Consider the following 23113-nt stretch of genomic DNA (forward strand, 5'->3'; position numbering starts at 1 on the left):
TGACAGGGCCAATTCCAAAGGTCAGCCAGGTGGGGCCCTGACCGAGGGCCCCTGGGGCTACATGGGCCCCTAAGGGGCCCCTCTGCTCCCCTTCCACAATTCGAGGCAGGATTGCTGCTGCGGATCGCACGGCAAGAGCTTCGGAGCCCCCACCATTCCCTTGGTTAACCTATCTTTCTTGGCTGTTGTGCGGTTGAATGCACAGCGCTGCCCTTAACCAAGATGGTGGCTGAGGTTTCCCTAAGGGGCTGAAGCCTCTGCCACCATCTTGGCTGATGGCACGCATGCATGCTACATGCAAGCATCCCTGCCATGAGCCAAGATGACGGCAGAGGATTCAGTCCCTTAGGAAAACCTTGGCTGCCATCTTGGTTAAGGGCAGAGCTGTGCATGCAACCACAAAACACCCAAGAAAGACAGATTAAGCAAGGGAATGGCGGGGGTTCTGAAGCTCTCGCTGTGTGATCTGCGGCAGTCATCCTGCTGCAAATCGTGGAAGGGGAGCACTGGGGCCTGGGGCAAGCTTGTGCCCAAGGGCCCTGGCATGTCTGGGGCCAGCCCTGCTCATTGACAAAGGTCTGATCCTGCTAGAAGTAGATTCTGTGCCTCTGCCATCCTTCAATATCCTCCAGCTGGAAGTATTAAATGAGCAGGTAAGTGGAAATACAGGTGATATTGGCAAGGCCAGCCCGTTGCCAGTGAATGCATAGTGTTGAGAGTTCTAGCTTTCTCCCTTCCTCCATATCTACACAGAATCCTTGCATGTCGAACGCTACTTCACTTAAGCTCACAGGTTATCAACAGCAGTAGTCTAGTGCAGGCGGAAGATAGAGGAGACGCCACTCGAGAATTCTTAAGTCTTGGGAGGCACCAGAAATTTTCTGTTTGGGAGTTGGACTTCAGACAGCAGAACAGAAGTAGAGTTGCGTGTCATCAGCATACTGATGGCAACGCACCCCAAAACTCCTGATGACCGCACCCAGCGGCTTCATATAGATATTAAAATGCATGGGGGACAGAACTGACCCCTGCGGAACCCCATACTGGAGAGCCCAGGGTCCCGAGCAATGTTCCCCAAGCACTACCTTCTGGAGACGGCCCGCCAAGTAGGAGCGGAACCACTGCCAAGCAGTACCGCCAACTCCCAGATCAGCAAGCCTCCCCAAAAGGATACCATGGTCGATGGTATCAAAAGCCGCTGAGAGATCAAGGAGAATCAACAGAGTCACACTCCCCCTGTCTCTCTCCTGACAAAGGTCATCATACAGGGCGACCAAGGCTGTCTCCGTGCCAAAACCCGGCCTGAAACCCGACTGAAATGGATCGAGATAATCAGTTTCATCCAAGAGTGTCTGGAGCTGGCCAGCAACCACTCGTTCCAGGACCTTGCCCAGGAATGGGACATTTGCTACCGGCCTGTAATTGTTAAGATTTTCTGGGTCCAGGGACGGTTTCTTCAGAAGTGGTCTTACTACCGCCTCCTTCAGGCAGCCAGGGACCACTCCCTCTCGCAATGAGGCATTAATCACTTCCCTGGCCCAGCCGGCTGTTCCAATCCTACTAGCTGTTATTAGCCACGAGGGGCAAGGATCCAGCCTAGAAGTGGTTGCACGCACCAGTCCAAACACCTTGTCAACGTCCTCAAGCTGTACCAACTGAAACTCATCCAAGGAATCAGGACAAGGCCGTGCTCTGGATACCTCATTCGATTCAACTGCTACAACAATGGAGTCCAAGTCCCGGCGGATGCAAAAGATTTTAACCTGGAAGTGCCTAGCAAATTCATTACAGCGGGCCTCAGATGATTCGACCATGTCGCTAGGGCCAGAATGTAATAGCCGTCTGACAATTACAACAAGTTACAACAGATGAAGAGCTGAATTAAACTCTAAGTCGTATCACAGAGCCGAAGTACATGGAAATACAAGTCATGATACATCACCCATCAGATGTCATAGATGGAATAGATTCATGGTTCTCCTGCTGTCTTTGACCCTCCACTCCAGCAGAGCTGAGGGTGCTATAAAACCTGGACTTTCATATCATTGAGAAGACTTGTTTTATTTATTTATATTTATTTATTTATTATTTGATTTATAACCCACCTTTCCTCCCAGCAGGAGCCCATGGCCTTATCAATTATGCTGTCTGCTAGAGACAGAACTAATGACCTTTCTGCCTTCTCCTAGAGACAGCGAGAATGTTCAATGTAAACTACTAGTAGAATGTGGTTTTGTTAACTGGTAGGTAACATACAAGAAACTTCCTCTGAAAAATGCCAGTTTGAATACTGATGTAATGCCTAGAAGTCTTATCTCTATGTCTTCCAGCTGCTTTCATAGGAAAATTACAGCTTTGGTCAGAAGACAGAGGAAAGAGTGGGAGGTAGGTTTAAAATACTTTCCTTCCTATTAGGCTCTTATGCATGAAGCAGACTTTATAAGCTATTTCAACAAATTTTAAGCATATTCTAAGCAAATCGTAAGCATAGTGTTATGACGAGGTGCGCCTGGTGCCAACACTATTATCTTTTCGGCGCCAGGTCAAGACTTTCCTCTTCTCCCAGGCATTTTAGCATGTGTTTTAAATTGTTTTTATATTGTTTTAAATTTTAAAATTGTGTTTTAAATTGTTTTTAAAATATGTATTTTAAATTGCATATTTGTTTTAATGTTTTTGATTGCTGTAAACCGCCCAGAGAGCTTGGGCTATGGGGCGGTATACAAGTGCAATAAATAAATAAATAGTCTAAGCAATATAAGCAGATGTAAATGATTTCAGCATATTTTATGAATATTTTAAGCCATTATCTGGGCTAGCCCATTACACAGGGAAGCCATTTGCTGTGGTTTTCTTAGTGCCAGAGACATGTATATATTATTTCCTTCTCACACCATTAGGGCACATTTCAGAGATCAGATGTGCTCATGTAAATCTTTTCTGTGTTTTCGTATTTTCTGTGGGTTTAAACCTAAGCTGTCCCTGGTCATTTTTGACAGGGTGACTATAAGGCCTTTATGCAATATATCATCAGTTTCATTGTAATGCTATGAAAAATGTCCTGGGAGAAAGGTATCAAACTTTTGGTTGTTTTGCATACTTTCAGTTGCATGCTGTAGTGCCAATTAGGTGTACACTTTTGGATGCAACTGCATGCAGGCAATCAAATCATCTGAGTTACTAGTTCAATTTTATCTGTGCTTTCCCCAGTGTGCTATATCCACTTTTCTTAGTATCTAATACAGTAGGCCTTTAAACTGCTATTCCAATAGCAAAAGTAATGATGATAAATAATGATATGTAAGCTCTGGCTTTGAGCAAGGCCAAAGAATGACTACTCCACAAATGATTGCCTTAGTGTGGTGACAAGACAATATTACACTGCACTTTTGAAGATAATGGGAATTTTACCACTAATGTCTGTAACAATCAAAGCCTTAGTCTGAAGACACTTTGTAGTTGGAAAATGCTCAAGGATGAAAAATGAGTAGTTGCGAGCCATAATCTCCCAGTCAAAAGCAGGGATATTGAGGGCACTCCACACAAATAGGTCCTATATCAGGAGTGTTCTAGCATAACAAACAAAGTGTGGCAGCTCCCCAACCACATTCTGTGCAAGAAAGGAGCATCAAAAAGCCTGCTCTTGCACGGCTTTGCAAATGGTTTGTCAGCCTATGCTCGGTCCTTGGGAAGCACTGTGCACAGGGCATGCAAAGCACTTTGTGCAGCCTTCCCAAATACCCAAAAGCCATCAAGTTGTCAGGCATTTGGGAAGTGCCATGCAAGAGACTACAACAGGTATCAATCACCTGTCATTATGTCATCATGACATCAGATGAAGACAGGTGGGTTGTTTCACCCACCTCTTCGTGTTGGCTCGTGGGAGTGGTGGAAAATAAGGATCTGGCTGTCTGGGCCAAAGACGGTTCCCCATCCCTGCTCTAGAGCAACAGTGAACAAGTCGGTGCCATCTTTGCATGGTCAAGTAATGGGATTTTAGCCAGTATGTTAAGTGGACATTGACATTGGGATTATGATATCTTGGATGAGAGTAAGTGGAAATGAGAGAAGACATTGGGGAAGGGATTTGCTGGCAGGCATGGTTATTATGTCACTATGAACTTCTCTAGACAGCATCTGATGCTGATAAATATCCATGTTGGAATTTACTATGATGGAACATGGACCCCATGGTATATGCAACCAAACATCACTTAAAATGTAATGAGATTTTTACTTCAGTGAAAAGCACGTATTTGGACCCCATAAATTGAACTGAACTGCATTAATCTGCAGCTCCACATCACTAGGGATCATGGACGGTACCAGGCATGACTAGGCCTCTGGGCACTAGCCTGCCTAGGCCTGCAGCACTGTTCACCTCAACAGCCCATCCTGATATAGGTGGTATGGGGCTTATATAGGCCCGCCTGCCCCACCTACCTCTGGTACCAGTTCACAGGCCCTGCATGCACACCTACCAACCCTCAAGAAAGCAGTGGGGGTATTAACCCCTTAGGGATGCCCTCGCTACCATCTTGGGTGATGGCAGGTAAGTGCGTGCACTGACATACTAACACGACAGGTAGGTAAGGCAGGTGGTCTTATTTAATCCCATGCTGCCTGTATCTAGGGAGTGCCCAGGGACCCCTTTGGGCTACAGGGGCTGTTGGGCAGGGCCCAACACAGCTTGGTGCTGGTGCTGGGCCTGCTAGGGATGCAGCATTGCCATGAAATAAGAACTGGTGTCTATTGTGCTTGCAGAAATGAAGCCTCTGGTACCAGCTGGCTGAGCTGGTGTGATGGCATGGAGTGTTAATGAGCTTTCTAACTGGTAAGGGAATAAAGCTGCCAAAATAATTGTAATCCAGCTTCTGAAAGAAAGCAAAGTTGCCAGTTTGACAAGGATTGCACAACACAGTCCCCAGAGATTGGAGGATCCATCAGGGATAGGCTGGAGACTAAAAAGATGTTTCAAGAGGCATGGAAGTAAAAGGCCCCAAAGGTAATGTGACTGAATGGAGCGTGCTGCAGATAAGGAAAAAGAAATGTGAGGCAGGATGAGTAATGGCTTCAGGGGAAAGGGAAAAGGAACTGAGGAACTAAGATTTTTTAAATTTGTTCTTTTTTAAAACAACTTTATTTCAAAATAAAATTCCATTGCTATTGTTAAAGAAGGGACTCTGCAAAAAAAAAACCCCATCACAGGTCTGTTTGGCCTTATATGCTCTGTGGAATGTATGCATCTCTATAGAGAAGAGTGCCCAGAAGACTTCCCAAGAGACATGACAGTTTCAGGAAGAAGAATGAAGTAGTCAGTGGACTGAAAAACAGGGATAGAAGGAAACAATGAATGAGAGATAGAAGGAGCTGGAAGGGAGCCATATTGATTTGGAGCAAGCCAGCCAATTGTCAAGCTTTTATTTTAGTACATTGAAATACCACATAAGTAGATCACGAAGACACTCACCCTTTTCTTCTGGCAAGGATCGCAAGTGCTCCATGAGGACCAGCTGGAAAGGCTACAATCAATGGGTTGTGGTGGGCTGCTTGGAGATCGGCGCCATCTGCCTTTGGTCACATTTATATCCGCTCCATTTAGTTGAAGGAAATGATCCCTTTCTCCACTATATTTTAATAGAGAGAAAGCTATTTTCCATTAGGAAATGTATCTCTTCTTTCTTATCTTCGTCATCCATGTGGACACCAGTTTACAGCACTTCTCATTCACAGAAACAGAAATGAGATGTCAAATTATAGCACAGAACAGTTTTCCCTCTCTGCTGACAACTAAGGTTCAAGCTACACAATCAACTCAAGCAATGCAATTGATGTGCATACCAAATATCACACACTGAAACTATTGTGTGATTGCCAATCATGCATGATGCAAAATTCTGCATAGATATATCATCTACATACGTCTGTGAGGGATTTATTGGCAATGCTGCACACAGTCAGCAGTCATCTGACTACCTCAGTGCCCAGTACTAAGTGGGCACATAGACAGTGTGGTTAGCACTCCAGAGAAGATGTGACTCAGGCTGAGGTGAGACCAACTGAGAAAAAGCCACTGAAACTCAGTGAAGAGGGAGAGAGAGAGAGAAGACAAAATCTTAACCTGCCAGGTTGAGAACCTTTCCTAGACCTTGGCTAAATGGCTGTGATGTCACAGAAGCTTGGTGTTCAGAGATTATTCAGCATATTGAAATTACCATGTAGAAATTATAAGAATGTCTAATTGAAGCAAAACTGAAGAATGGCAACGTGAAGGGACAAGTCATGGTGACAAAGCTGGGAGAATACCAGTGAAATAAAAAACCTGAATTAAAAGCCTGAAGAAGATCTGGAAGGTAGGTGGATGGGTGACTAAATCCACAAAATAATCTTCCTGGGTAAAATGCTGCTCTGGGCTCCTACTGGAAGGAAGAGCAGGATATAAATCAAACATTAAATAAAGAAAAGCATTCAAAGTACACCTTTGTTGCAGCATAGATGATTGGAAAGGAGCAGTAATCGGTCTAGTAACTGGATGTTGGAAACAGCAGCAGCAGCAGCTGTGCAAGGGGCAGGTCTAGCTGTCTAACCAAATAGTGTTCCTCACTGCTACCTTTCCCCTCCCTCCATAAATGAATGGTTACCACTCACTCATGATGAGAAAAATAACACGTGGCAGTTGGAGAGTGTTGTGATGAGAGTCCCTCACAGCTCTTGAGAGGCCCTCCATGGATAGTCAGGAAAGAACAAATTCTGCCTTATCTGATTTTTTGATCAGGTAACAACCTTGGTAGACTGTGGGAATGCTGTGGACATAATTTATCTTGACTTCAGTAAAGCTTTTGACAAAGTGCCCTATGATATTCTGCTTAGCAAGCTAGCTAAATATGGTCTGGATGAAACAACTATCAGGGGGATCCATAGATGGCTACAGAATCATATTCAGAAAGATGGGGGAATACTTGGCTCAACAATATTACATGCGAGAAGGATGTTGGACATTGTTGATCACTTGATGAATATGAGCCAACAGTATGATGTGGCTGCAAAAAAGGCAAATGCTATTTTAGGCTGAATTAACAGAAGTATAGTTTCCACATCGTGTGAACTACTTGTTCCCCTCTATTTAGCACTGGTTAGGCCTCATCTTGAGTACTGCATCCAGTTCTGGCCATCGCACTTTAAGAAGGATGCAGACAAACTGGAAAGGTTCAGAGGAGGGCAACAAGGATGATCAGGGGACTGGAAACAAAGCCCTAAGGAAAGAGACTGAAAGAACTGGGCATGTTTAGCCTCAGGGTTCATTTGATTTAAATCATGATTTAAATCACCTCTCTGAAGGACTCATTCTTAATTATTGAAATCACAGTTTAAATCACCAGTGAGAAAGATTCTATTAATCATTTTTAGTAGAAGTACACTATTGTTTAATATATCCTTAATACATATTCAGAGATTTAGGTTTCAGAAAGAACTTGTGAAGTTATTCAGATGAACCAGCTCAAACTGTTCAATTAATCATGATATTTTTGTCATGATGTGCCAGAATCACTACCACGAAACAGGCCTTTAAATTGTACTAAGATTGTTTATTCTTCTAGTTAGTTTTCTTCTTCAACAAACAACAACATTAAAAAAACACATGGAGTTTTGAATGGTTAACTGTTTCAGGTTTCATATAAATGTAAAGTTCTTTAAAAAATAAAATTTCGGCAATTCAGCTGAGTCAACATGAGAAAATATTGGATGGCACTGTTAACTTGGTCTTCTTCTTCACCTTTGTCTTCCTTGTTCATTTTCTGGAGAAGAAATGCAACCTTTCCTGCTTTTTCAGTTCCCAACTTATTTCTCTGTTTAGAATGATTTTATTCCAAATGAAGAAAAATCACTCTAGAAGAGGCTGCTGCTGTTAAGAGCTGGATTACCATGTCAGAGGCCTCCTCTTGTTCAGATCTATGCCATCTCCCCAAATTCTCTATTAATTGACCTTCTTTATCTTTACACTGAGAGAGTGGCAAGGCTTTGAGAAAGCTTGAGATCTGCAGAATAGGACTGATCAGGTTATCTCGCATCTCCATAAACTGCTGTTAACATGTTCATAGAATATAATTAGAAGTTGTGTAATTAGTATTCATGATGATATCTTTGACCTAGGCTCTTGTTTTACTAATTATTTTAAGAAAAGTTTGAAATCTAATTTAAAAATTTAAAAATCCAATTTAAACTTAAAAACCCAATTTTTAATATATATAAAAAAACACTGATTTTTATCAACCCTGTTTAGCCTCGAGCAGAGAAGACTGAGGGGAGATATTGTGACACTGAAGTCTACTTAAAAATAGGTATTGCTTGGTTTGGGAATTGTAGCATCCCCCTGACAGTAAATTTGCTTGTGTGTTAATCTGCTGACAAGGTAATTTACTTGTGTGTGTGTAAAGAGAAATGCTAATTTGCTGACTGGTATTGTTTGAATGTTGCAAGATGCAGCTGTGCTGAAGAAAAGTATCGAACTATGTTTCTAATGTTCAAGGTTGAAATGAGCAAAACAAGTTATGAATAACAACTCCCATTATGGCACAGGAAGAAAGGGGAAGGTCCAGTGGGCATGATTAAAGTGATGTATAGAAAATGAAAATGATGTAGTTATGACAATAATGATGCTAATGTAATTAACATAACAAAGTTGATAAAAAGGCCAGCACTGCATAGTTTTGCCAGAATTGGCTTGACCTCTTCTCCATGTGCACGTGTTAGCAATAAATATCCTTGTGAAGCGTCCTTCCCTGGCTCTCCCTGTCAGGTTCCTACCTGCTCGTGGTTACTGCCTGTCTCTAGGCACCACCAGGGACTCCACCAGTCCGGACCGCTCTCTCTTATGATTTCTCTCCCCGCTCTAGCACAGATCTCAACAGATCCCCCTGCTAGGCAACCACCAGTAACGTCCCAATACTAGTATTCCCAGAGACTCTGAATACTGGTATTGTTATTCTCTTCACCGCTGCCACCATTTGTTACAGTTCCCCTTCAGCCTTGGTCATTACCTTACCCTCCCTTCTGGTCTGTGAAACCCCAGCCAAGGATCAGGCCTTTGGTAAACCAAATTAAGTATTTATTACAGATAACAAAGCTAACAAAATTAACAAGATTTCTTCTTAAGGCACATAAGCATATGGTTTTACTCAATACTAATCCGAACTCCACCTCCCTCCTGGTAAACAACTCTCTAAACCCCACCAAGCAATCCACTCTTTCTCTTCTCCCCCCCAGATTCCACAATTCACCACCTCACATTCACCCAGATTTACCTGTCATCCTTTCATTTATACTGTCAGCCATTTTAAACATTCAGCCAATCATCAAGCATTCTATTGCCCATTCACTCCCCCTCCTCTTTCACTACTTACCATGTATACTCTAAACAACCAGCACTTACCATATATACACTAATATATAGGAACATCACAATCCTCCATCCTCCATCTTGTTTCGTTCGTTCTTGAGCTCTATTGGGTGAGTATCTGGGAGCGAACCCCCAGCCACTAGGACCCCTAAAAGGGGCCAGGGCGTTTTGTTTATAACAATATGATAGCGCTCGTCAAGTACTTCAAAGGTTGCCACATAGAGGAGGGCCAGGATATCTTTCCAATCGTCCTAGAGTGGGCTCCAGTTACAGGAAGCCAGATTTTGGATTAACATCAGGAAAACCTCTAACTGTTAAAGCAGTAGGACGGTGGAACCAATTACCTCTCCAACACTGGAGGCATTCAGGAGGCACCTGGACAGCCACCTGTCAAGTATACTTTAATTTGGATTCCTGCACTGAACAGGGGTTGGACTCGATAGCCTTATAGGCCCCTTCCATTATTCTGCTTCCATGATTCTTCACATATCATACCCAACACAACAATTTGTGCTTTGTTAGAAACAGCAACAACAATAATGATCTCATACAATCCTGTACTGACTGATTTAATAATTGGCAGTGAAGCAGAGAAGAATGGACTATACAGCCACAAGAGGCACATTACCAAATTCTTCCAAGCTACACAGCAAGTGGATTGGACTGTGAAAGACGAACCCAAATTGTGTTTGCATTTTGACCAATTTGTAGGGCAGTACAATATCTCAGAGAGGAGGCCAGGTCTCCTGCTCCCCTGGTGCATTCACTATAGCTGCCCAATTTCCCTGCTTTTTAAAGTTTGATAGAAATAGCTGTGGGCTATAGGTACATTCTTAAACCGCAAGATTTTTTGCCTATTAGTGAATAAATGGATATAGATGTCACATTTACAGATGTTGCTGAACTACAACTCCTATCACCCTCAGCCAGCATTTGCCAATGGACAAGGATGATGCGAGTTGTAGCTCAGTAACATCTAGGTTAGCCATCCTTGCCTTACAGCCTCTGACTCCTGGTGGGCTTAAGGAGCAAAAGAGCCTACATCTAACTATCTGTGGGTAGGCTGTGCCCACACAGACAGTCACAGATCCTTGTATAGGCAGGTTCTGTGAAAACACATGGACATGCTGGGGTGTAGGCCTCTTTTGCACCTTCAGTCAGACATGTGTGTGGAGCATGTGTGCTACACACTCGCATTGCTGCCATCAACCAAGATGGCGGCAGAGGCTTCAGCCCCTTAGGGAAACCTCAGCCGCCATCTTAATTGATGGCAAACCTGCGTGCGCTGCAAAAAACAGCAGAGAGAAAGGTAGGTGAAGCGGGGGAATGGTGGGCGGCTCTAAAGCTTCTGCCCTGCTATCCTGCCACAGATTGCGGAAGGGGAGCGCAGGGGCCCTGCAGCTGGTCAGCCACTGTGAGAAGAGGATGTGCTGGACTGGATGAGCCCACATTGGCCTGATCCAGCAGGGCTCTTCTTAGGTTCTTAACCCACCATCCTCCATGAGGACTAGAGATCCACCCTTGATCCCTGGTGCTGCTCCCTCCCCAGGACTGATAGGGCGCTGCCTGGATTAACCACCCTCTAATAGTCTCCTGCCCCCCCGTCTCAAAGAACAAAACTGAACCAAACCCTCCTCGCACACTTGGGTCAATGCAGCTGGGCACCCCCTCATGCCACAAATTCTTGCAGGTTGACTTCAGTTTGGGCTCCTGCCAAAAGAGCCCCCCTTCCCCTGGTTTCCCTTCTCCCTCAAACATGCCTTGAGCCACCCCTGGCATCCTCTCCCCCCTCCGGAACTCCCCACACTCCCTGAGGAAGGACTGTGGCTGAGTGGGCAGAGCACCTGCCTCGCATGTAGAAGGTCCCAGGTTCATCTTCAGGTGGGGCTTGGGAAGACTCCCTGCCTGAAACGCAGGAGAGCTGCTGCCAGTCAGTGTAGGTAGGACAGAGATAGATGTACCCAATGGTTTGACTTGGTGGCAGGCAGCTCCCTATGCCCCCCCTTCATTGACTGCACCTCATACACTGAGGCTCAGGTACATGGCCCCTCCTTTTGCCTTAAGATGCTGCTGGTGATGTGCACACACCATGCACTAATTAATGCATGGCATATCTATAATTATTATAGGTTTGTAGACTCTGTGGAACAACTGCCCTGGTGTGCTTTCCGGTGCTAGACTAGAGGAGATGTGTTCCATACTTGGGTTTAGGCCTCTAGTGCTTGGAGCACTCCAGGACAACACATTTTAAAATAAGAAGCATGTGTGGGAGAGTAATGTAAAAATGTAAAAAGTGGAGGGATTTTTAAATGAGACTAACTAGTGCTTCCAGCATAAGGAAAATATATTTCAGAAGTTCTGTAATTAATCTATAATATATCATTTATAAAATGTAGTAAAATTTTATAGGAGAGCTTTAGATTTTAACATCACAGGATTTAGAAAAATGTTATTGGCTTAAGCAGAGGGTAATGGGAATGTACAACGTGGTGTGTATAGTGGAAGAATTATTTCTCCTAAGGATTATCACACTTACCTAAAATAATTCCTGCAGTACTTTGATCTACATCAAATCTGAACTTCTAGATATTTGTGCAAGAGATTGGATTTATTATCTGGATAGACCATATTTCATGCTCCTGTATTCCTCTAAGATGCAATGAGTGATTTAAATAATTCATTAATTTATATTATTTGGTGGAGCTAGTGTTAATGTTCATTATTTATTATTATTATTATTATTATTATTATTATTATTATTATTATTATATCCTGCTCTTCCTCCCAGGAGGAGCCTAGGGCGGCAAGTAAACAGGACAGATCTGTCCTTGACAGAACCTCTCTCTCACTCTCTCTCTCTCCCTCCCCTCCACACACCCCACCCAATATCCCTAGGTGTCCATCTCCTGAAGTTTGCAAAGAATTTACTGGGTTCTTGCACAGAAGTCGAGAGAAGGTGTTTTGGACAGGAAAGGCATTTTTTTGTTTGAATGGTATGCTCCAAGCAACTGTGGTTGATAATGTATCATGCTTTATGATGTCACGAGAGCCCACCCCATGACATCACTAGGGCCCACCCCATGATATCACTAGAGCCCGCCCCATGACATCACTAGGGCCCGCCCCATGACATCTCAGGTTTTGGGATGCTTCCAACCTGGGAACCCTAGTCCAGACTGACATATAATGCATTTTAATTCAGGCCTGCAAAACGTGTGGCCTACTAAGTGAAGTTCAGACCAGAGGCTTGCTAAGCCTGTTTTATTGCTGCCTGACAGGGCCTGGAAAAATGGGAGGGGGGTATCAAGCCCCTGGCAGCAGGATGCAATCTTTGACTAGTGAAGTGGGTTTCGCTTCGGGGGCTGCAAATTGTGCAGGCCTGTTTAATGAGATCCCTTAGCATTAAAGAAGCATGGTGTGCTTATTTCAAAGACACTTTCAAGCAGGTCTCAATGTATTTCTCTAGGAATACAAAAGATGGGGTGGGCAATTACACTCCTTAAACATATGGATTCATGAGTCCCATTTATAGAATTTACTTGAGAATAACTGTGCTTGTTGTAGCAACCATTAATCCCTACAATCAATTTTCTGAAAGTCTTCGGTAATGTAATCACACTTTAATTACAAAAGAAATTAAAATGATAATTTTTCACTGGCGGTTAATAAAAGCTTCCATCCACCTTGATTATGGTGGGTTAAACACCCAGAGCAGGGTGTAAATTCAGCTCTGAGAAGTAATTTGAAAAACAACAACAACAAGCCAGAAATGGAGAACGATGAACAGTTCTGTTTTCCAGAAAGATGCAGAGAAATAAACAATGCATTAATAATGAGGATTGGAATGCCACTGGCTTCACAAATCTCTCTACGTAAAAGGTTTGCAACAAGTAGATTTACATTACATAAATATACATTTTACACTGCCACTAAATATTATGTGCCTGACCAGTTAAGAAAATTATTCATATTTATATCTTAATTATACTGCTTACAACTTAACCAGACACTGAAGGGTCTCATCTAAAATGAAACCGAATATATTCACCTGACATCTGCCTGACACTTCTTTGTCATGAAAAAAACTGTTAAAATTTATTTTATTTAGCAACAGCTAAATAAACAGCTACATAATACATGGCTTAAAAGTAGAGAGAGGCAGCTGTTCTTGGCAGAAGGTGCAATTCAGCAGAATATGAGGACAAAAGGGGTTGACAGGGGCAGTAATGACACGGAATGGAGGTCTGAGGAAGTTACAAGGGTGCAACAGTGGAAAAGATGGGGGAGAGGCGGAGAGCTTTAAAAGATAAGGATGAAAGGCCTGAGATGAGTGGGTAGGCAACAGAATTACATAATCAAAAGACAGGAGAAAAAGATAAATTGAGGGGACCTTTATTAAAAAATGGGAGTGGATTTTGTAGAAGGGGCAGCCGGCAAGGAAAAGGTTACTGAAGTCCTTCAGATGATAGCAGGAGATTCACAGGGAAAGACAATCCGGGGAGATGTAGTAAAGGATGTAGAGTTGGCTTGGATATTGGAGATGAGAGGAAGGAGTCAAAGATGTGGTGGCATGCTTCTGAAATGGGGAGATGGCAATTCCTAAAAAATTCAGAGTTCCATCTATGCCTCATCAGCTCATGCCATTAGTGAGACCCCAGAGCATATTGTACGTAAGTAGAAATGTATATTTGATACTCAGTATAAAAAGGAGGTAGCAGAAATTTTAGGAATGAACTGATCATGGAGAGACTGAAGAAGATAAAAGGTGTGTGTGTGTGAGGATCAAGCATCATTTGGGGTACCTCAGTGGGGTATCTGAAAAAAAAGGAGGAAAATAAATAATGCAAATTATGAAAAAGAAATGGTTCGATGCCCTTTAAGTATAGACACTAGCACCATGGAAGAATCATTTCCATGGGTTTGTCCTATGGTGGCAATGTAACATTCAAAGACCTACAGCCACATGGGCCTGTCTCATAGAATCAATCTCTCTCTCTCTCTCTCTCTCTCTCTGTGATTTCATACAGTCATCTCCCATCTTCAGTGCTGTTATAAAAGGACCATGAGATAAACTCATGGCGCCAGCATTACTCCTGTAATGGAAGTCAAAGGATTGGTGTATGACAGCATAGAATCAGGAGGCATGCCAAGAAGAAAGCTGCCAGATGTCTGTTATTGCACATATGGAGCAGAATATGTGAAAAAGTAGACAGAAGAAGCGGAACTGGCAAGTTGGAAAAGCAGCAAATGAAGCAGATGTAGGCCAATAATTAGAGGAACTTATATGTGAAGGGAAGGGTGATGTGGAACTTGGACAGAGAGAGGGATTTTGATGAGACAGAGGGACTGAGGATGGGAGATACTTAAGCATCAAAGTCAAGAAGACAGACATGGAATCAAAGTAGAATGAAAGTGTCAGGCTCACAAAAATCTGTTCCTCCACACTCTTCTTCACTTTCTATTGATGGATGCTTCTTTTCCTCTTCTCTAATGCCAGCCAGATTATATGGTTGGTTTCAAAAACATACAAATTAATGCGATTCCTTCTCTGCATGTCTGCTGAAGTTCCAGCCACCTTTATTCATAACATTTCTTCTGCCAAAGAAGAAGCTAACATAAGAACATAAGAACATAAGAAGAGCCTGCGGGATCAGGCCAGTGGCCCATCTAGTCCAGCATCCTGTTCTCACAGTGGCCAACCAGGTGCCTGGGGGAAGCCCGCAAGCAGGACCCGAGTGCAAGAACACTCTCCCCTCCTGAGGCTTCCTGCAACTGGTTTTCAGAAGCATGCTGCCTCTGACTAGGGTGGCAGAGCACAACCATCATGGCTAGTAGCCATTGATAGCCCTGTCCTCCATGAATTTGTCTAATCTTCTTTTAAAGCCATCCAAGCTGGTGGCCATTACTGCATCTTGTGGGAGCAAATTCCATAGTTTAACTATGCGCTGAGTAAAGAAGTACTTCTTTTTGTCTGTCCTGAATCTTCCAACATTCAGCTTCTTTGAATGTCCACGAGTTCTAGTATTATGAGAGAGGGAGAAGAACTTTTCTCTATCCACTTTCTCAATGCCATGCATAATTTTATACACTTCTATCATGTCTCCTCTGACCCGCCTTTTCTCTAAACTAAAAAGCCCCAAATGCTGCAACCTTTCCTCGTAAGGGAGTCGCTCCATCCCCTTGATCATTCTGGTTGCCCTCTTCTGAACCTTTTCCAACTCTAGAATATCCTTTTTGAGATGAGGCGACCAGAACTGTACACAGTATTCCAAATGCGGCCGCACCATAGATTTATACAACGGCATGATGATATCGGCTGTTTTATTTTCAATACCTTTCCTAATTATCGCTAGCATGGAATTTGCCTTTTTCACAGCTGCCGCACACTGGGTCGACATTTTCATCGTGCTGTCCACTACAACCCCGAGGTCTCTCTCCTGGTCGGTCACCGCCAGTTCAGACCCCATGAGCGTATATGTGAAATTAAGATTGTTTGCTCCAATATGCATAATTTTACACTTGTTTATATTGAATTGCATTTGCCATTTTTCTGCCCATTCACTCAGTTTGGAGAGGTCTTTTTGGAGCTCTTCGCAATCCCTTTTTGTTTTAACAACCCTGAACAATTTAGTGTCGTCAGCAAACTTGGCCACTTCACTGCTCACTCCTAATTCTAGGTCATTAATGAACAAGTTGAAAAGTACAGATCCCAATACCGATCCTTGAGGGACTCCACTTTCTACAGCCCTCCATTGGGAGAACTGTCCGTTTATTCCTACTCTCTGCTTTCTGCTTCTTAACCAATTCCTTATCCACAAGAGGACCTCTCCTCTTATTCCATGACTGCTAAGCTTCCTCAGAAGCCTTTGGTGAGGTACCTTGTCAAACGCTTTTTGAAAGTCTAAGTACACTATGTCCACTGGATCACCTCTATCTATATGCTTGTTGACACTCTCAAAGAATTCTAATAGGTTACTGAGACAGGACTTTCCCTTGCAGAAGCCATGCTGGCTCTGCTTCAGCAAGGCTTGTTCTTCTATGTGCTTAGTTAATCTAGCTTTAATAATACTTTCTACTAGTTTTCCAGGGACAGAAGTTAAGCTAACTGGCCTGTAATTTCCGGGATCCCCTCTGGATCCCTTTTTGAAGATTGGCGTTACATTTGCCACTTTCCAGTCCTCAGGCACGGAGGAGGACCCAAGGGACAACTTACATATTTTAGTTAGCAGATCAGCAATTTCACATTTGAGTTCTTTGAGAACTCTCGGGTGGATGCCATCCGGGCCCGGTGATCCAAATGGTTCTCTTTCTCCTTTCAATGCATATAGGTAATTTGAGATAATGATGACACATGCACAATCACTTTTCCATTGTTCGACTAATATGTAACACATGTAGCTTGATTGTGGCCATGCATGAGGCCCCAAACAGATGCCAGGAACTAGCATCCAGACCTCCTTCCTTTCTTCCTCCAAAGCTGATGCTGCCAATATTTGTTTCAGCAATTGCATAAGTGCAAATATACATAGCTGTAGCTGTAGCTCCCATAGTGATAGTGTGCCCAAAGAAATGTATATCCTCAAGCTGAATGAGCCGAACGTTTGTTCGGAAGTAAAACATATTCTAACAGTGAACAAAAGGTGTTGAGTTATGATGGCTATAAAACAGGGTTACTGGGAAACGAGGGGGAGGCATCAGCATGCTTAGGGAAAACACATTAGATCATATTTCTCTAACTCTTTGTGCAAGCAGAAGCCAGTGCAAGGATTCTCACTAGTGCAATGGGACCACCACTCACCACATGTGCTTAGAGGCACGTTACCAAATTCTTCCAAGCTACACAGGAAGTGGATTGGACTGCAAAAGACCAGCCCAAATTGTCTTTGCATTTTTACAAATTCGTGGGGCTGTACATTCTACTCAGACAGGAGGTCAAGTCTCCTGCTGCCCTGGTGCATTCACAATAGCTGTCCAATTTCCCTGCTTTTTAAAGTTGGATAGAAATATCTGTTGGCTATAGGTACGTTCTTAAACTGCAAGGTGTTTTTTTTTTTGCCTATTAGTGAATTATCTCCTTAGCACCAAAGTCTGCAGAAGTAGAAAAAATATTTAGGGGGGAAAAAACCCTGAGGGGGCAACCCCTCCTCCCCTCAAAAACCAGCCCCATGAGAACGGAGCATGCTCAGTGGCCAAAGAAGGCTGAGTGTCTGTTCTGGGATGTGAGAAGGAAATGGAGAAACAGAACACTGAATGGGAACTGCCATTTGCCAGCAAGCTAAAGGTGTATGCGATAGTCAAATTTCCCTTTCCCCTCTGTATTAGACTTGGCTTGGTAAGACAGCCACAGGGGAAAATGTTGCTGAATATCAGGGCACCATGTCACATACTTTAGTGTCTCCAAGCTATCAGGCTTGTAAAATGCATATTACTTTGCAACATGTTCATTTCAATATGGTGCTTCTTTGGTAAAACTTAACTACTAATCCCAAAATAGCTCAAAAGGCACTTTTCATCTACTGCATAAAAATAAAAACAGAAGGTTACCATTAAACATCATTCCCTGTCAGGCTGCTGTACTGATATTGGTTTGAAAAACAGTATTCACTTACCTGGAGTAATGCAAATGTAGGAAGTTTATGATTGCACAGATCAGAAAAAACCTTGCCGGGCACAAACGAAAGAGTATAAATGCTACACTCATGTTTTAAAGCACTGTGGGGAATCTGTAGCGGGATTCTTTTCTAATTCAGTTGGCTACAGTGTTTGAAAGCAGCAGGGCAGACTAGGTAGATTAATAGCTAGCTTTTCCACCAGGCAAACAGAAGATAAGCCACCCTTCTGACAGACTTAAAACAAATTTTACTAGTAGCACAGAGCCTTCTACTGGGCTGGAAAATTGTTGAAGGAAATCTATGAACTAAATAACAGCCCAGGATCTATTTACTGGCTTGCCTTAAAAAGGTTTCCATTTGCAGGGTTCCTGAAAAGAACCTAATCTAAAACTGCAGTCCTACAGCCAGTTATGGGCACTTAAAATTGAATTTCTGCACGTTGTGACCTGCGTTTAGCAGTGGGCTACAGGGACTATTAACTTCTGCTTATAATTGGTTTCCCAAATGCAGATTCACATTATAATCCTATATATTCAATGGTGCCTCCTCCCAGGTAAGTGTAGGATTTCAGACTAAATGTTTTGACTAGCAAAGTATTTAAAGTCTTAACTGAGAAAACATTGCAATGGGAAACCATTATTGTACTCAAAGCCCAGTTCCTTAGGTTTTCATTCAGAAATAATCACAGAGTTAAAACACAGAGCCTTTCTTGCTTCTGGAATAAAACAATAAATCTGATGGTGTAGCAGATCCTGGTCAATAAGTGCTTTAGGGACACACTTGTTTGTTTATTTTATATTTTCTGTCATGACACTCACAGACAAGAATAATTTGGAGCCATAACAACTCTCAGAAACTATTAAAAACAAGAGCTAATGTCTACAAACTAGACACAACTGGTTATAGCCACAGTGCCTGATAAGAGGAATATTTTTAATGCATGTGAAATGGATCCAGCAGGTCATAAACAGATACAGAGGCTGTACACAATTAACTGTAGATAAATAACAGCAGTATTTCAGTAGGCAGTTCTTGCTTCTTTTTCAAAAAGGAGGCTTCTTACCAATTATATGGGTCATCGGTTCATTTAATAATAAGTAAAGTACTATCATGTTTTTGATGGTCAGCTTAGTAAATCAAATGTCTAAGGAGATTATATTTATGTATTTATTTGTAGATTTATATGCCACCTTTTTGTAAGCTTTCAAAGCGGCTAACAATCTACATTAAAAACAACAGCAACAAAATCAATAAAATAAACAAGGAGCCAATTAAAAAAAACCATAAGCAAAAAAAAATCAGATAACAGGATAGAATTCAGTGTCACCACTGAAAGGGCCCTGTTTTTGATACTAACCAAGAGGAAGAATTCTAATGGCCATAACTTTCTTGGAAAATTCAGAGAAAGGTGGTTCTTGAGGTATTTATTTTTGTGACTTAAATGTGTACTCCACCACTCTCTGTTCTGTGCTTCAGGTGGCCAGAAACAGAAATACATAAATAAAATATGTCAGCCGATATAAAGACAATAAAACCACCCTGGTGCTTGCCAGACCATGTGGGACTCTAAAAGCTGAAGTTTCAGACTGGATATATTCCAAAACACAATGATTTCAAATGGATAGAATGACTAGCCTATAATGGGAAGGCTAGGTTAAAATCCTAGTGCCTGTATGTGTCTTGCATAAAGCCTTTGGATACAGTCATTTGCTCTGTGCACTGAAGGGCTCCAATTACTAAAGCTAAAATATATTTTAAATTCCAGAAAAGCAAAACTGAAACCAAACCACTATCCTATTTGATCTGTTTTATATATATATATATATATATATATATATATATATAAAGAGTTCCTTTTACCATAAAGGTAAATGCTATCCTAAATGGCAGCTGATAAAATCTCTTCCATAGTATTGGAGTTCTGGCTCCTGTATGCCAGTCCGGCATGTGAAAGCAGACTAATAATTCTATTCTTCCAACTTTGTACAGCTCATTTCAATGTAAAGCTTTTTCAGAGAGAGGTGAAGGAAATTGTGCTGGTACCCTTTCCTTACTACTGATGATGATGACTACGGTGACGATGACATGAGAGCAATACATAACAAGAACAAATAAATAGCATTGGCTTGAACCCAGGTTTTGTTCCTGCAGGTGGGAGCATTGCCTGAGCAGACCTCAGCAGTAAGGATGGTAATGCTAGCAGAGGATGAGAGGCTAATTCTCCCTCTCCCTGCAGCCCCCAGTGCAGGCCTGTAGCCAGGGGAGGGGGAAATTTATTTATTTATTTATTTATTTATTTATTTATTTATTTATTTATTGCACTTGTATACCGCCCCATAGCCGAAGCTCTCTGGGCGGTTTACAGCAACCAAAAACATTAAAACAAATATACAATTTAAAACACATATTTTAAAAACAATTTAAAACACAATTTAAAAATTTAAAACAATATAAAACAATTTAAAAATGTAACAACATGCTTCAATCCCATTTATTTTAATAGGGTTCAGTTCAACAAAATATTCAGAAGCTACTAATAAGGAATTTTTTAAACTACTTTAGCATGATGAGTGACACATTAAAAAAATTAGAGCTGTGCTTCACTGCCCCCAGGATTTGTTTTGGGGGAAACTGTCTTCTTTTTCATTTACTTATTTATTTATATACTGCCCCATAGCCGAAGCTCCCTAGGCGGTTTACAGCAATTAAAAACATTAAAAACAAATATACAAATTTAAAAACAATTTAAAAACACAATTTAATTTTTTTAAAAAACATGCTAAAATGCCTGGGAAAAGAGGAAAGTCTTGACCTGGTGCCGAAAAGATAACAGTGTTGGCACCAGGCGCACCTCATCACAAAGATGATTCCATAATTTGGGGGCCACCACGGAGAAGGCCCTGTCCCTTGGTGCGAGCCTCCAAGCTTCCCTCGGAGTAGGCACCCGGAGGAGGGCCTTGGATGTTGAGTGTAGTGTATGGGTGGGTTTGTGTCAGGAGAAGCGTTCCATCAGGTATTGTGGTCCTAAGCTATGTAAGGTTCTATAGGTCAAAACCAGCACCTTGAATCGAGCTCAGAAACATACAGGCAGCCAATGCAAGCGGGCCAGAATTGGTTTTATATGTTTGAACCATCTGGTCCCTGTTACCAATCTGGTCGCTGCATTTTGCACAAGCTGCAGCTTCCAAGCCGTTTTCAAAGGCAGCCCCACGTAGAGTGCATTGCAGTAATCTAACTTGGAGGTTACCAGAGCATGAACAACTGAAGCCAGGTTATCCCTGTCCAGATAGGGACATAGCTGGGCCACCAACCGAAGTTGGTAGAAGGCACTCCATGTAGGTGACACAGATGGTTCTAGGAGAACCCCCAAGCTACGAACCTGCTCCTTCAGGGAGAGTGCAACCCCATCCAGGACAAATGCTTCATTTATAACATGACAATGACAACCTCCATTTAAATAATGATAACTTGTTTTCCGAACAGGAGCAATTTAAGAATAGGACTCTGAAAAATTCAGTGAGTAAGGCAGGGTGGGTGCACAACAAAAGCCTCATCTTGCAGGGCCCCCAAAAGTCTGCTCACTCAAGACTTTCCCTGCCTGTGGGTAGACTTTTCATGATCACAATCACCCTATAATTATTCAAGTGATCCTGGAAAAAACAGCTTATATAGCAACATGACTCTTGAAGAGTTAAATATTATGGGCTAGACTCCACCCCTTAGACTTTCCTTTGCTCTCCTTTTCCTTTTCAATTTCATTTGTGTTCTCTACCAAGGCAGCAATGAAGAAGCATGCTTGTTTGCCTGCAGTAAGAAATAAGAGTTTGTTGATTCTGCAGTTATTATAATGAGCAGAGCAAGATTGGGTGCTTATTGCTAAAGGGTGAAATAAAGAGATAACTTAAAAGTGATCTGAAAAAATGGCTACCTTTTACTTTTTTTAAAGCACTTACTATACTCACAATCATAGTGGCTATTTCTTCTTTTTTCTTGATTACTTGATTACTTGATGGCAAGAGATGAAAACAGCCCTAGAGGAATAGCTGGCTGGCTACCTAAGCTGTAACTTGGGCCTAATTTATGATTTTCCCAATATGTGCACCTCAGCAGAAAAATGAACCCAACAACCAGTACAAAAAAAAAAAATTCAAATTGCTTTCAGCAATTACTTTCCAGTTGCTCAGTTTGTCCTTAGCAGCCAGTTTAAAAGTTATCCCTTTATTGTCCAACGGGAATGAAAATCTAAAGGCCAAGAACAGGACTTAGACGGAGGGGGTCTCAAGGAGGAGTTAACAAACACACTCTATAATATTTATTTTCTCTCTGCTCTTCCCTAAACTTGTAGGATGGACAAGTTTGTTTTTCAGGTGGAATCTAAAACTGAGATATCTAATCCAGCATCAAAGCTCAGGAGCTCACTGTCTTTACCAAGGTAGTTCAGGTCATGAAGAATCAGGACACAAGGACAGACCACAGGTGACAGTGGCCTGTAGCTACAGGCAAAGTCAAGCTTTTGAGTCTGGTATTCCTGGGGATCTCTCAAAAAAAGGGTGAGACAATTCAGCAATTAAACTTTATTCATGTAAGTTAACACACTCACTGGATGGAGGAGTGAAGGGGAAGGTCACTGCCTTTCCCTGGCCTGGCTCTCACATCCTTTCCACCAGTGAGGGGGAGGGGGGATTGGCTGGCGCTATGTGTCTTCTCACCAATGCCCCACCTATAAATGTGGCTGTCCTACCTAACAAGGAAGGCTAGCTACAGGGCTACCCCAGTGCCAGCCTCAACAATTTTTGAAGGATTGGGGGGACTTTCTGGAACAGTGTGGGAGATGGTGTAAGTGGCTGCAGGCAGGGGCAGGGACAAATTAGCAAATAGTGCTTTTCTCTCCCTCCATTCCACAGGATCCCTCTACTGCAGACAGAGCTGGGGTGTTGAACTCCAGCCCCAACCAGCACAGCCAATGATCAGGTATGCTGGAAATGTTAGTCCAGCAACTTCTGGAGGGCCATCATTTTATTCTAGTGGATCAAAAACCTTTGTGGGTGGAGGGCGTCCTGATCTAGTGTACTATGTATAAAACAGTATCTGGAATGATAACTCT

The 23113-nt window shown here is 42.5% G+C and overlaps 1 protein-coding gene across 1 annotated transcript in view; it reads right to left on the bottom strand.

The window, feature by feature from the left end:
- The window catches only part of C8B (complement C8 beta chain), a 51678-nt gene extending 33412 nt beyond the window's left edge, over nucleotides 1–18266 (bottom strand). Inside the window, exons 1-2 of the mRNA XM_061633166.1 lie at nucleotides 18007–18266; nucleotides 5471–5627 (exon numbers count right to left, since the gene is read on the bottom strand). Coding sequence (XP_061489150.1) covers nucleotides 5471–5627; nucleotides 18007–18098 — 249 coding nt within the window. The 5' untranslated portion in view covers nucleotides 18099–18266. The remainder of the gene's footprint in view (nucleotides 1–5470; nucleotides 5628–18006) is intronic.
- Between the last annotated feature and the right edge of the window lie 4847 nt (nucleotides 18267–23113).

The sequence above is a fragment of the Rhineura floridana genome, chromosome 6, assembly GCF_030035675.1.
Source record: "Rhineura floridana isolate rRhiFlo1 chromosome 6, rRhiFlo1.hap2, whole genome shotgun sequence".
NCBI lineage: Eukaryota > Metazoa > Chordata > Lepidosauria > Squamata > Rhineuridae > Rhineura > Rhineura floridana.